Here is a 12,270-nt window from a genome sequence, read left to right on the forward strand (position 1 = left end):
GGAACCTGTTTCTATTTAAATCTGCACACATTTCGATGCTAACCTTGCAGTTTCTTTTACCAACTGATGATTTCATCTGTTCTTACTGAACTTTTTCTCAGAGGGATCTTCGTCTCCTTCTGCCCCCTCAGTTGTCAGTCTGGTTGAACTATTGTGCAGCATTTTGTTCTCCGTGTACAAAACAAACCCTTCATACAAAATAACAGTTATTTGGAAAGAAGACTTTCTATGACCTAGAAGCACAAAAGACCTCTAAAAAATACAGAGAAGTCTTCTCAGACATCCGACTAGACCAAGTCAAGCTTTTGTAGCAGCTGATGCCAAACTTTTGAAAGACAGAGTTCATTGTATCTTGATTTGAAAATTGCTTTATCTTTGGCCCTTGTTTACCTTTTAGATGCTGAGTCAGTTGTACTTTGTACTTGTCATATCAAAGAAGCACAGCTGACTTCTCACGCGGAAAACGAAACTTACTGTAACTGCAGGAAATATCAGCAGTACAGAAGCAGACGGAACAAAATTAGAAAAGCATAATCATAGAAGTATAATAATCTGTAGGTCTTTTTTATAATCAATCACTTAATTTAATTAAAAAAAATTAATTTAATCACTGGCAAAAAGCGTATGGGGTTTTTACATAGAAAATAAGCTAAAACGTTTATGATATTCGCACATTTTGTTCAGCAATTTAATCTACACAAATAAACACCACTTTTAGGATTTTTTTAAGCCTAAATGCAATCGCCAGAAGTAAAAGGTGACAAATTTTATGTTGTTGAACAAAATATGAAAGTGTCTTCTGCTTGTGTTACCCGCAGACATTATTTTAGGCTTCTAGCCAAAAACCCATTCAATACAACACAGTGACTTTGAGGTGCTGAGATGAAATAGATTTCCGGGTTTTAGGACTCATTACTGGGGTTCTCTTTACCGGATAATGTTTTCTTATTTTCTTGCATATGACAGTAAAGTGAAACTGTTTGTGTTTTTGGTCTTTTGATTGGACAAAAGAAGACATTTAAAGGCAGACATCAACTTGGGCTTCAGGAAAATGATGATATTTTACAATTAATTAAGAAAATAATTGGCAAATTAATCGGCAGGGAGAATAACTGTTGTGACTGGCAGACAATTAGAAAACATAAGACATGAAAAATTTTAATGACATAGATTTAGCTCTGTTTTGGACACCATGAACAGGACAGATTGAAGATCTTCTGATTGACTTCTGTAAACAGAATTCATCTTCGTTCATTTTTATTAAATATCACATTTGCTGCTTTCAGTGGTGATTTTGGACGCCCGACAGAAGAGAGCAGAGGAGCTCAGACGGCTGACGGACCAGTCGGCGTCCATGTCTGAGGAGCAGCTGACTGAACTGCGTGCAGACATAAAGGTACCTCAATAACACTGCTGCTCCAGTTTGACCTTGTCTGTCTTTTTTTCGCAGCTTGTGACTGAACACTTTTAGTGCACGGCCTCCTAAGTGTGAAATGGGTGTTAAATTTGAAGCAAATTAAAAAGCTCATTGGTTGTTGTCTTTATCAGCGTGAACCACAAGCAGAGAAAATAATTAAAACAAAACTTAGCTGCTACATTTTGGAGCATACTGGTGATGAATATAATCAGTTGTCTTTTTTTTTCTGCAGCACTTTGTGAGCGAGCGTAAATACGATGAGGACCTTGGGAAAGCTGTAAGATTTACATTTGATCTTGAACCGCTGAAGACGAGCATTTCAGGGTTTGGATCAGGTACGTTCTTCATTTTATTAATCCTGAATGATACAAAACAGCTTCCCCATATATCACAAAATACCAAAGCAAACATTTCTGCTGCTCAGTTTCAGCATTTTTGAAGGTCATGTCCACGATTACAGCCGTTTGTCAGCAGACTGGAAGCACTCTCACAGTGGCTAATAAGCTCATAATTATAACATTTCAAAACAAGGCCAGACGGTGTGCCAATTTACATGACTTAGGGAGGAAATGGACAAAGCTAAAGAGCAAACCCTAAAAATACAAAGGCACATGATTATTTTTTACTTTTTAATTTTCAAATAATTAAATCTGTTCAAATGTGTCAGTGTTGGTTTTGCTGCCAACTTTCAGTAGCTGTGACCAAAACAGGAGAACATAAGAATCAAAACTTAAAACATTTGTATTACGGGTCGACAGATTATTGGCCCTGCCTTTTTTTGGGTATGATATTTGTTGTTGTTTTTTTTTTTTGCCAATAATCTGTATCGGAGTATCCAGAGTAAAGAAACATAGCGGATACACACACATGTTGCACGCTCATACACAAATCTTTAATCAAGCCAAACTTATGATGTCTAGCTGTTAGCCACCCGGTACTTCCATTGCAGCAGAAATTTCTGTCCACCTTTTCTCCTTGTCAGTTCGATTGTGGTATGTTTTACGGGACACGTTGCTGCACGTTTATCACCGTCGTCGTGTCACTTGTTCGTTGTGCTTCAGTCAGCATGATTCCTGATTGGCTATCTTTCAGTTCCACTTTCCTCCCCCCACACAACAGGATTTCTGATCGTAAAGATTGAACATGTTTGAACACGATTTCAAATCAGGGCGGCTCCGGTGATCTTCCATGCGGGGGGGGTCAAATCCCTCTTAGAACCATCAGATAATCGGGCCTTTGCTGACTTTGCCCAAACTTGGCCCAATTATCTTGTAGCGTGTACCCCGCTTAAGTATTTTGGATTTTAAAAAATCTCACCACATTTCTTAGACCAAACTTATTAGTGTAAACACAGCTTTAAAACCCAGAATCCATTCGAATTCAAAATATAAAAATATATACCCGGCTGAAAACAAAGCTTTTCTTAGTTTTTCTCAGTGCAGTTGCCCAGATTATTTAGTAACGTTGCTTTATGAGATGCGTCCTAGGTTGTATTGTTTGGGATTTACCGTGTTGTTTCTCTTACAGTTTACCATCCACGTACAGGCTATTCGAATCGGTCTCGCTGTAGCTCCACGTCCTCTTCTGTCGCCAGCCCGAGCCTGCTGGAAACCCCTCCTCCTCCCCCGCAGACCCAAAGCGCCCCCAGTGAAAGCCGCCCTCCACCAAACAAACAGGTCAGTGTGGAAAACATTCAGACCATAAAGACGTTCACTTTCATCAGCAAAGTAAGTCATTCATTGACCTGTAAACATATAACATGTATGTATATTTATCTTTAAGCCATTTGAAAACCTCATTTCCTTTTGTATTAATAGCCATTAATTTAGATACCATCAGTTAGTAAAAAAGTGAAAGATACTGGAAGAAAAATGTTGGTGCGTAAACCTTTGATAAAAAATTGCCCGTGGCTTAAAGGGAAAAAGATACAAATTCTTTTATGTGCAAATTTTTCTTGAGGGCATATTTGAATGATGATCCAGATAAATTTCAGTCTTACTGGGAGGGGATATTTGATACCCCTTTACCATTGAGACAAGTGTATAATCTAACTTGTAAGTCTGTTATAGATACTAATCACAGTACTTTCAACATACAGTTCTATACAAAATCTAACCCTCGAGAAAAATGCTTTTATTTGGGGGATGGAAGAGGGTTCAAACTGTCGCTTCTGTAAAACAGGTATCGAAAACATATTTTTTTGTCCACATTTGGTGATGTTTCGGACAACTCTAAAAAAAAAAAGTCCTTATTGTTAACAATGTGCCCTCAAACAAAAATACTTGATGAGTTAAGAAATTGATAAGAAAAAAAGAATTGAACTGAAAGAAATATAATGTTTGACTCTTACCATGACCATGTGTGGAAGACTGGTGATTGTGACTGGTTTTTTTTTTACTCGTTTTGTGGCATCTGTTTTTGACATGTTGATGGTTTGTGATGTGTTGTTAATATCTTCATATCATATCTTGTGTGCATCGTTTTAATGTTCTAAACCTGATTTAATAAGATAGAAAGAGTAAATAGATAATTCTCTGGCATTTAATGCTCCTCTCAGATTTTCCAAGGCAACAGGCGTACCTTCCAGGGACAAGGCTATCACTCGGGTCAGAGGTATAATGGTGGCTCCTACCATGACAGGAACGCTGGTCGCGCCAACCACCGCTACCAGGGCGACGGTGGCTCTTCTGGTCCCTCGCAGCACTCGCACAGCTCGAGAGGTCCCCACCATCCTTCCACGTCCTCCTACAACCAAGAGCGACCGTCTCACAACGGGCTGCCTCAAAGGCTTCCGCGGACGCACTGCCCTTGACATTGGAAATCCCGTACTTAATCAAACCCATCTCCTAATCCTCGCACTCCCCTCCCCTCCACATCCTCCCCCGTACTAACTCCTCTCAATGAAGAATAGAATACAAGTTTACATATTTCCGTCAGTTGAGCTGTAGTGCCACCTCTCTACATCAATCCATTCATCCTTCAAACTTGAAAAGCTCTCACTGTTCTGTCATCGCTCTTCCTTTTCCATCCTGTTGAAGTAACAGCTTCTATCTTTAGGCCCCCTTTGAGAGATCTCATCGCTATGCTATCGTCAGTCTATGCCATTATTTTTCGCAGTTAAGCTGTCTGTCGGAGACTGACACGATTTCCTGCAAAAATTTGTGCACTATTGAAGTTGAACTCTTAGTACTATTTCTATTTTTGCTGTGGCTTATGTCAGCTCTCTGATGTGCACCTCAGATCCTTTTTTTTTTTTTTTCTCGTCTCCCAGAACCATTTCAATGCCTTCACTGTGGAAAAGCGTAGTGAAAGTGCAAAAGTAGTTCTAGCAGTAACAGAGGTTTTTGTTATCAGGAGAGTAGACTTACAATCAACACTACAGACTATCGTTAATCTTTACAAGAAGGTAAAAAAACATATCAAACTGTAATCCAGAGCTTTTCATATGGCTGCTACAAACCATAGGGAACATGTTAACACTAGGACGTAGATGTGTTTGAGAGTATCTGTGAACACAGAAGTTGCCCTCTTAAAGAAATAGTTTGACATTTGAGAAATAGCTCCTTCTGTTTCTTGCAGAGTTGGAAAAGAAGATTGTCTCCAAGCTTGTGTCTGTGCACTAAATATGAAGCAGCCGTGATGGAAATTGATACAATTTCATTGCTGTTAGCAATTCTGCTTATCTGTCCGATTCTTTATCGATTCCCATATTGAATTCTGATCAACTTTGTGGAAAAAACTAGGCCTATGCAGATTTTCAGCACCATGCAACGGTTACATTCATTCACTCTTTCTTCGCTCGTTTTTCTTCCCCTTTAGCACACCAAACTGACAGCAAATCTGGCAACAACAAAAGCCGACCGTTGCGTCGCTTTACGTCGCTGTGTCTCAGCCAAAAAGCTCATGACAACAAAGCATATTTACCCTGCGCCCAACCCATCAGGGAATATTTCTGTTAAAGAGCTCAATGGCTGAAGAAAAATCGCCTTTTATGACACGCTGGTTTCCAGCTCACTCCCACCTGACTTTAGCTCTTTGTTTACATTCCTGGATTCTCTTCTCGTGCGCTGAGCTGAAGGGCCAATTAGTGATTTCATTTACTGCCGGGCTTCAATGTTGATTCAACATGCTGAATCAGCTGAAAAACAAATACATAAATAACAAAACGACAAGATAAATGACACACTGCAGTAGGGCGGCAGTCAGTCACTCACCGACGGCAGATTGTGGGCTCGGTGCGTCAGGACCGTTAAATCGATGAAATGAGAGAATTTTTTGGACGGCCTTTTTCTTTTTTTTTTTTTTTTTTTAGGTTTTCTTAATTCAAGAAAAAATCTAAGCCCTCCTGCGTGGCACTGATGTCATCTAAGCATATTTACTCTCATTAACTGACGTGCTGCTCGGTTGAAAAGCAGTGGCACTTGTGCATAAAACAGTATTTACGTGGCATTCCTGGAATTTAAGCCCATGTAGTGTAGACAGACGTTTACGCACAGTGCTGTTGTTTCCAGAAACTTGAAGTGATTGTTTACAGACATTACAATCAATCAGCACTGTCGTCTTTTTTTTTGTGTGAAGTGAAGTCACGCTTTGGGCAGTTTCGTCCTCTGAGTCATGACTGCCACTTGTTTGACGTCATTGTTTTGCGATGCAGGTTTGTCAAAATACTGATGAAAATTGATACGTTTGAAGTCATACTATTCTGATGATTCGGAAAATTTGGAGTCGGTTCTCAACTATAACCAGCTCTCAATTCCCCTTCCTAACCAGCAGCAGATCATCTTAGCACAAAAACTGGAAGTTTTTAAGACAGCTTTGATTCCTCTCCACTCCTCCCAGCATCTCCAAAGTTCATTTATTAACATTTTCTATCTTGTTTGTTTATTTCATACAAAAGCTTTATTTACCATTCAGAGCAAAGCGAGCTGTCCAGCTTGTTTCCGGTCTTTATGCTATGGTGAGCTAATCAGCTGGTGGCTGTAGTTTTATATTTACCACACAGACATGACAAAGGTGTCAATGTTCTCATGTAAGTCTCTGCAAGAAAGAGCATTTCCCAAAACGTCCATCTTTTTCCTTGAAATATTGCCTAAGGCAGTGATGTATCGCCCTCCCACTGGCCAACACTCATCATGTGTGCTGTCGCTGGCTCGCTGTCCATTATTTTATAACAAAGAGAGGGCTCATTACCTTTTGTAGAATACTGTTTAATGATATGTTGAAACTCACGACAAAGGAAACTGTCCACATGCTGTTCTATATTTAGTCCTTGACATTTATTCGGATGGATTTTCTTCTTTGTGTTGTGTTGTTGTTATATGCACACAGACGGCATATTAATGACTTGCTTGCCTTTAGTCACAGAAGGACTTCACATTTGCCTTTCTAGAGACACGGATGTCTGCATCGCGACGGCTTTCTTAATAGACGGTACTTGTAGAGCGGACGTGCGATTTATAAATACATGTATGAGAATTAGATCTTTTCTTCCCCTTTTTTTAAATTCACTCTGTCCCGTCTGTGAAAGTAAAACTGATCAAACTGATGAATGCGTTGGAAGGTTGCGTTGATTTCACAGACTTTCTTTTTGTACGGCTGCCAAGTCGACGCTTTAAGGCTGTTTGTTGTCGGGGTCATCGTAGTGTCCACAGCTTGTGAAGAAAAAGCTGGTGATTACCTCATTGCTGATGTTTTGACACGGCCTGTTTTCAAACCATTTGGGCTCTTATTTAAAGGGACAGGGACCCCTCTGTGATTCCTCGTCTCTTCTTGTTATGTACATACAGTATGTGGAGCTGCGAGGCTGTAGAGTAAGACTGGTTGTTACATAATTGCTGCATTTTCTTCATAATATGTCGTCTTCCTTTGAGCGGACTTTTGGAAAAAATGAATTTATAATACATTCTCTTTCCCCATTTTTGTTTCCTCGTGGGTTTTCTGATCATAGAGAGATTTTTCCTCTTATTTGAGATTCGTAAAAAGTCTTTTCTTCAGTTATTATATTAGTTAATATTGTGGAGAGAGAGTTAACTTGTTTGCAGTATTTGGTTAATGTGTCATTACACATCAGTTGTTTCTTTTGACTAAAATGAATAGTTTCAATTTTGGGAAATACATTTTTTTCTCTGTCTTACAGTCTGAAAACACTTTTGAAAAGGGGTAAATCTATTTTTTGTGTCACTTTAGAGCATTTTTAGGGCTCGTTGATGCCCCCTGTGGTTGCTGGGAAAAAAAACCTACACCTGTGGTTCTCATCAGCAATATTTGCAGTTGGTATTATCTGACCTCAGTGGGCAGTAATGAGATCATTATGGGTAGAAAACATACTTGGTTAAGCTCAATTTATGCTACTGAAAAGGTCTCCATTTGTATTTTTTTGGTTTTACAGGGTAGATTTTAATTAGGGATGCACAATATTGGATTTTTTTGCAGATATGCAACATGCCAATATATAACAACTAATCTGGCTGATTACAGATATTGATATATCCGCTTTTTGTCTCAACCCTAATTTTCATGATCAAGTCTCTTTTGTGGTGGAATTATTATATTATAAATACTCTCATCCTGATGGCCCACCAAATGGAGACATTAGATGCAATGCCTTTAATGTAATATTCATTCACTGTGCAAAATAAGAAAAATGCTCCAACTTAAGGCTGATGTTTTGTAAATATTCACTTTGGTAATAAAAATAAAATATCGGGTTGGCATATTGGCAGAAACAGCGTGTCTGATATTAAATTTTAAAGCCATTATCTGCCGATACAGATGATGTTCCGATATAATTGTGCATCCCTAATTTCAATATTGGAGACTAACCGTTTTGGCAAATATGCGCCTCACCACCCTACCCCAGATTAAGGAACTCAGATTTAGACTGTCCTGAATGTTTGTTTGTTTTTTTAGGTTTCGGTAGGTTACGTGTAGGCATAAGAGGTGACATTAGTTGGGTTCAGGGTGAGAGTCGTAGGGTAACACCTCTTCCCGACTGAACCGTTTAAAAAGGAGCGAGCAAGCAAACATTGGATTGTTTTAATTTGTTTTTCTCATTGAAGATATCCTCACCTGTTAAGCGTATGGGACGCATTTCATGTTTGGCCCAGGTTCTATTTTTGCGAAGCTTTGTCCACCTCTATTTTTAAAGCAACAACAAGCCATGGCTCAGGCTCGACCAGGACTTGAAAGGATCCCTCAAAGTTGTTGTTGCTCGTAATTTATGCAGTTTTTTCAGCCTTCATCCACTAGAGTTCACTGTCTTGCTGTGTGAGGAATCAGAGGCAGAGTATGGGAGAGGTGGGCACTTCCAAAATCCGTCTTGAACTAGACTAGGAAACCGCTTCGTCTCCCAGCCTTATGTTAAAACATACACCTACCAGCACTACTAAAGTTCAGTAATTATCAGGTTTTTCTCATGTGTTTACTCAGTCTAAAACAGTGTAAAAATGAAAGTCTTTTGACCGTTTACAAGAGGTTTTATTTCTTGCTTGCAATCAGTAACCCCTCAGAGTATCCTCTTTTTTGCCTCAAAGTTCTCTACATAACATTGTGTAAATTCAAAAAGAATATGACAAAATCTCACAGTTTGGGGTTTTGTAAATGCAGAAAGTTTAAAAATGAAGGACAATGACGAGCTTTAAAATTCCCACAGATAACGTACTGGATGTGTGTGGCGCTTGATGCTTGAGCTCCACCTTCCTGCATGCCCTCTGCCTGGCAACTGATGAGAGCCAAGAAATAGTTCAGCACATAATTCCCATTAAACATAAAAAAATATTTTTCACAGTTTTGGTTTTGTACGTATTAAAAGATTTTTTTTTTTAAAAAGTCAGTGAACTTAAGACGTGCTGGTAGGCATTTTGTGCCCTTTGGACAAAGCGAGGGGAGCTGTTTGCTGTTTCCAGTCTTTAGACTAAAATAAGTTCTTCGGGCTGTCAGTCTTCTCATCTAACTCTCGGTAAGAAAAAGGAAAAACGTATTTCCTAAAAACTATTCATTTAATTCTTTTCAGGGTGGTTATGAAGACTTTTATTGACTGACGTCTTTGGGGCTGCAGGACAGATGATGAATCAGTTTTTTTTCCGGCTCATTTCTAATGTTAGAGGCACTCAAAGTGGGTCGATTTTGTCTGCTTCGTTTTGACCACTTTTTTGTTTTACATTCCAAACTGTAGGAATATTAGTTTATCACCAAAGAAAAAAATTCGTCCAGTTTTAAAGTTGCTGCCTTTTTTTTTTCCCTCGGCCTGTAAGAATTCCAAAGGGGATAAATCCAACGGTTCACCTTTTCTTCTACTTCACCTTCTTTTTTTCTGTTTCCTTACTGTATATACATATATGTAGCTATATGATTTTTGTGCTCACATGGGGCATTTTGTATGTGATATTCATATTAGGCATAATGGAGGTGAAAACGTCTAGTTCATTCATTCTTCCAGTAGACCTTGTGTCCTTCTTCTCAAGACAACTTTCTGAGACAACTGTAAACTCAAGTGCCTTTTCTCGTCTCCCACCAATTCATTGACATCCCCTCCACCAGAGTATGGACCAAAGACATCAACCGTCCCTGACACCCCTCTCCTCTCATTCTCCCCTCTCACTGAATTGCACACTTTTCATTTACTACGAATAAACAGTTTGCAATACTGACTATGTTCAGGTTTTTTTTGTTTGTTTGTTTTTTTTGTAGGTATACTGACAAACAAAGGTGGTTTCTATCCATCAGACTGCATGCAAACCAGGAGCTGAAACTGAGGTGACAGTGAGGTTTTACAGCGTCAGCAAATTTAACAAAGTAAGCAAACACAGGATATGAGTGATGAAAACGTCATACTGTAGTAGTTTGTCAAAAATACGATAAAAAGATTGTAGTATAGTATGTAGTTAAAAATGCCACCAAAAGGTCATAGTATGGTATGTCATCAAAAATGTCAAACAAAGGTCATGGTATTGTTTTTCATCAAAAATGCCACAAGAACATCAAAGTATAATATTTATTCAAAAATGTCATAGTATATTACACTGTCAAAATGTAACAAAAACATCATAGTAAAGTACAATTCCACAAAAAGGTATTGGAAATGAAATGAAATGAAAACATCATAGTATAGTATGTCATCAAAAAATGACCCAAAACGTAATAGTATAGTATGTTGTCAAAAATTACCCAAAATGACATAAAAATGTTGAAGTATACAATGTATTCAGACATGTGTTTTAAGTCATAGTATATTATGTCATCAAAAATGTCATAAAAACGTCATAGTATAGTATTTCAACCAATGTTAAAAAAAGTCATAGTGTAGTATGTCCTCAAATCTGTAACTAAAACGTCATACAAAAGAACGATACAAAATGATTCGATATTCGTTATATTTTTCTTGGACTCAGTGCTGCACAGATAACGCCTCAACACTTACGTTAAAAACAATAAACACACCATTAACATTAAAAACATAACTGTTATAATAAAAACAGATGTACTATTGCACATAATCCCAGTTACACTACATGTATATTACATATTTCACACACAGAGTCATAAAAACATTTGACATACATCTAGTAATGTAAACAATATAACACTATAAAAACACATAATTCCTCAGGCAGCATTGTTTAAACGTTTAACAGAGATACGAACAAAAACGTTATAGTATGTTATGAAAAATGCCACAAAAACGTCATAGTATTGTCTGTTGTCAAAAATGGCACAAAATGGCACAAAAACGTCATGTAATGTAATTTTATTTAGACAGGGACAGCGCGCAATAAAACATGAACTTTATATAGAACAAGGAGCGATGCATTGAACCAGGTTTTAGCAGAGCTGCTGTTTCCTGCCTGTATTCCCTGAGCAGGTTTGAGGAATACATAAATGACAGTTTGATTAAATAAAATACAAAACATCACTTCATAAGATGTTTACAAACATTATTATACCCGTATCCCACCCTACTGAATCAAGAACAATCAGCCCCCCTCCCACCCCTCAACGTTCACAAATACACGCACAATAAAGAATTTACATTTGCATTATACAAAACTGACCAACAAAGCAAGGCAATAGTGTGGCAAAAATGATTAAATACAACATTTCCAAAAAACTGCTTAGAACCCCATAAAAAAAATCATAAAATAGCATCCCGAGACACGGCATATGGTGTTTTGTGCCGTTTTTGCAAAATCCTTTGCGATAGCATGTCTAGGCATGCTATTTATGAGGTTTTATGGGGTTTTCAGCAGTTTTTTGGAAATGACATATTTTGACATTTTTGCCATACTATAGCCTTGCTTTTTCATTCATTTTTTCAACATGCTATATTATGATGTTTTTAGCCATTTTTGCAAAATCCTTTGCTATGGCATGACCCGGCATGCTATTTTATGAGGTGTTATAGGGTTTCCAGCAGTTTTCTGGAAATGACATATTTTGACATTTTTGCCATACTATAGCCTTGCTTTTTCGGTCATTTTTTCAACATGCTATGTTATGATGCTTTTGGCTGTTTTTGCAACAGCCTTTGCTATGGCATGTTTTTGCATGCTGTTTTATGAGGTTTTATAGGGTTTTCAGTAGTTTTTTGGAAATGTTATATTTTGACATTTTTGCCATACTATAGCCTTGCTTTTTTGGTCATTTTTTCAACATGCTATATTATGATGTTTTTGGCCATTTTTGCAACATCCTTTGATATGGCATGTTTCTGCATGCTATCTTATGAGGTTTTATGGAGTTTTCAGCAATTTTTTGGAAATGACATATTTTGACATTTTTGCCTTGAAAAAGCAAGGCTATAGTATGGCAAAAATGTCAAAATATGTCATTCCCAAAAAACTGCTGGAAACCCTATA

The 12,270-nt window shown here is 37.9% G+C and overlaps 1 protein-coding gene across 1 annotated transcript in view; it reads left to right on the forward strand.

Moving 5' to 3' along the window:
* Positions 1-10,065, forward strand: part of spats2 (spermatogenesis associated serine rich 2) — a 29,486-nt gene extending 19,421 nt beyond the window's left edge. The window contains exons 10-13 of the mRNA XM_042491634.1: positions 1,287-1,396; positions 1,650-1,752; positions 2,945-3,093; positions 3,975-10,065. Of these exons, the coding sequence (XP_042347568.1) occupies positions 1,287-1,396; positions 1,650-1,752; positions 2,945-3,093; positions 3,975-4,229 (617 nt within the window). The 3' untranslated portion in view covers positions 4,230-10,065. The remainder of the gene's footprint in view (positions 1-1,286; positions 1,397-1,649; positions 1,753-2,944; positions 3,094-3,974) is intronic.
* Positions 10,066-12,270: the final 2,205 nt, after the last annotated feature.

The sequence above is a fragment of the Plectropomus leopardus genome, chromosome 8 (genome assembly GCF_008729295.1).
Source record: "Plectropomus leopardus isolate mb chromosome 8, YSFRI_Pleo_2.0, whole genome shotgun sequence".
NCBI lineage: Eukaryota > Metazoa > Chordata > Actinopteri > Perciformes > Serranidae > Plectropomus > Plectropomus leopardus.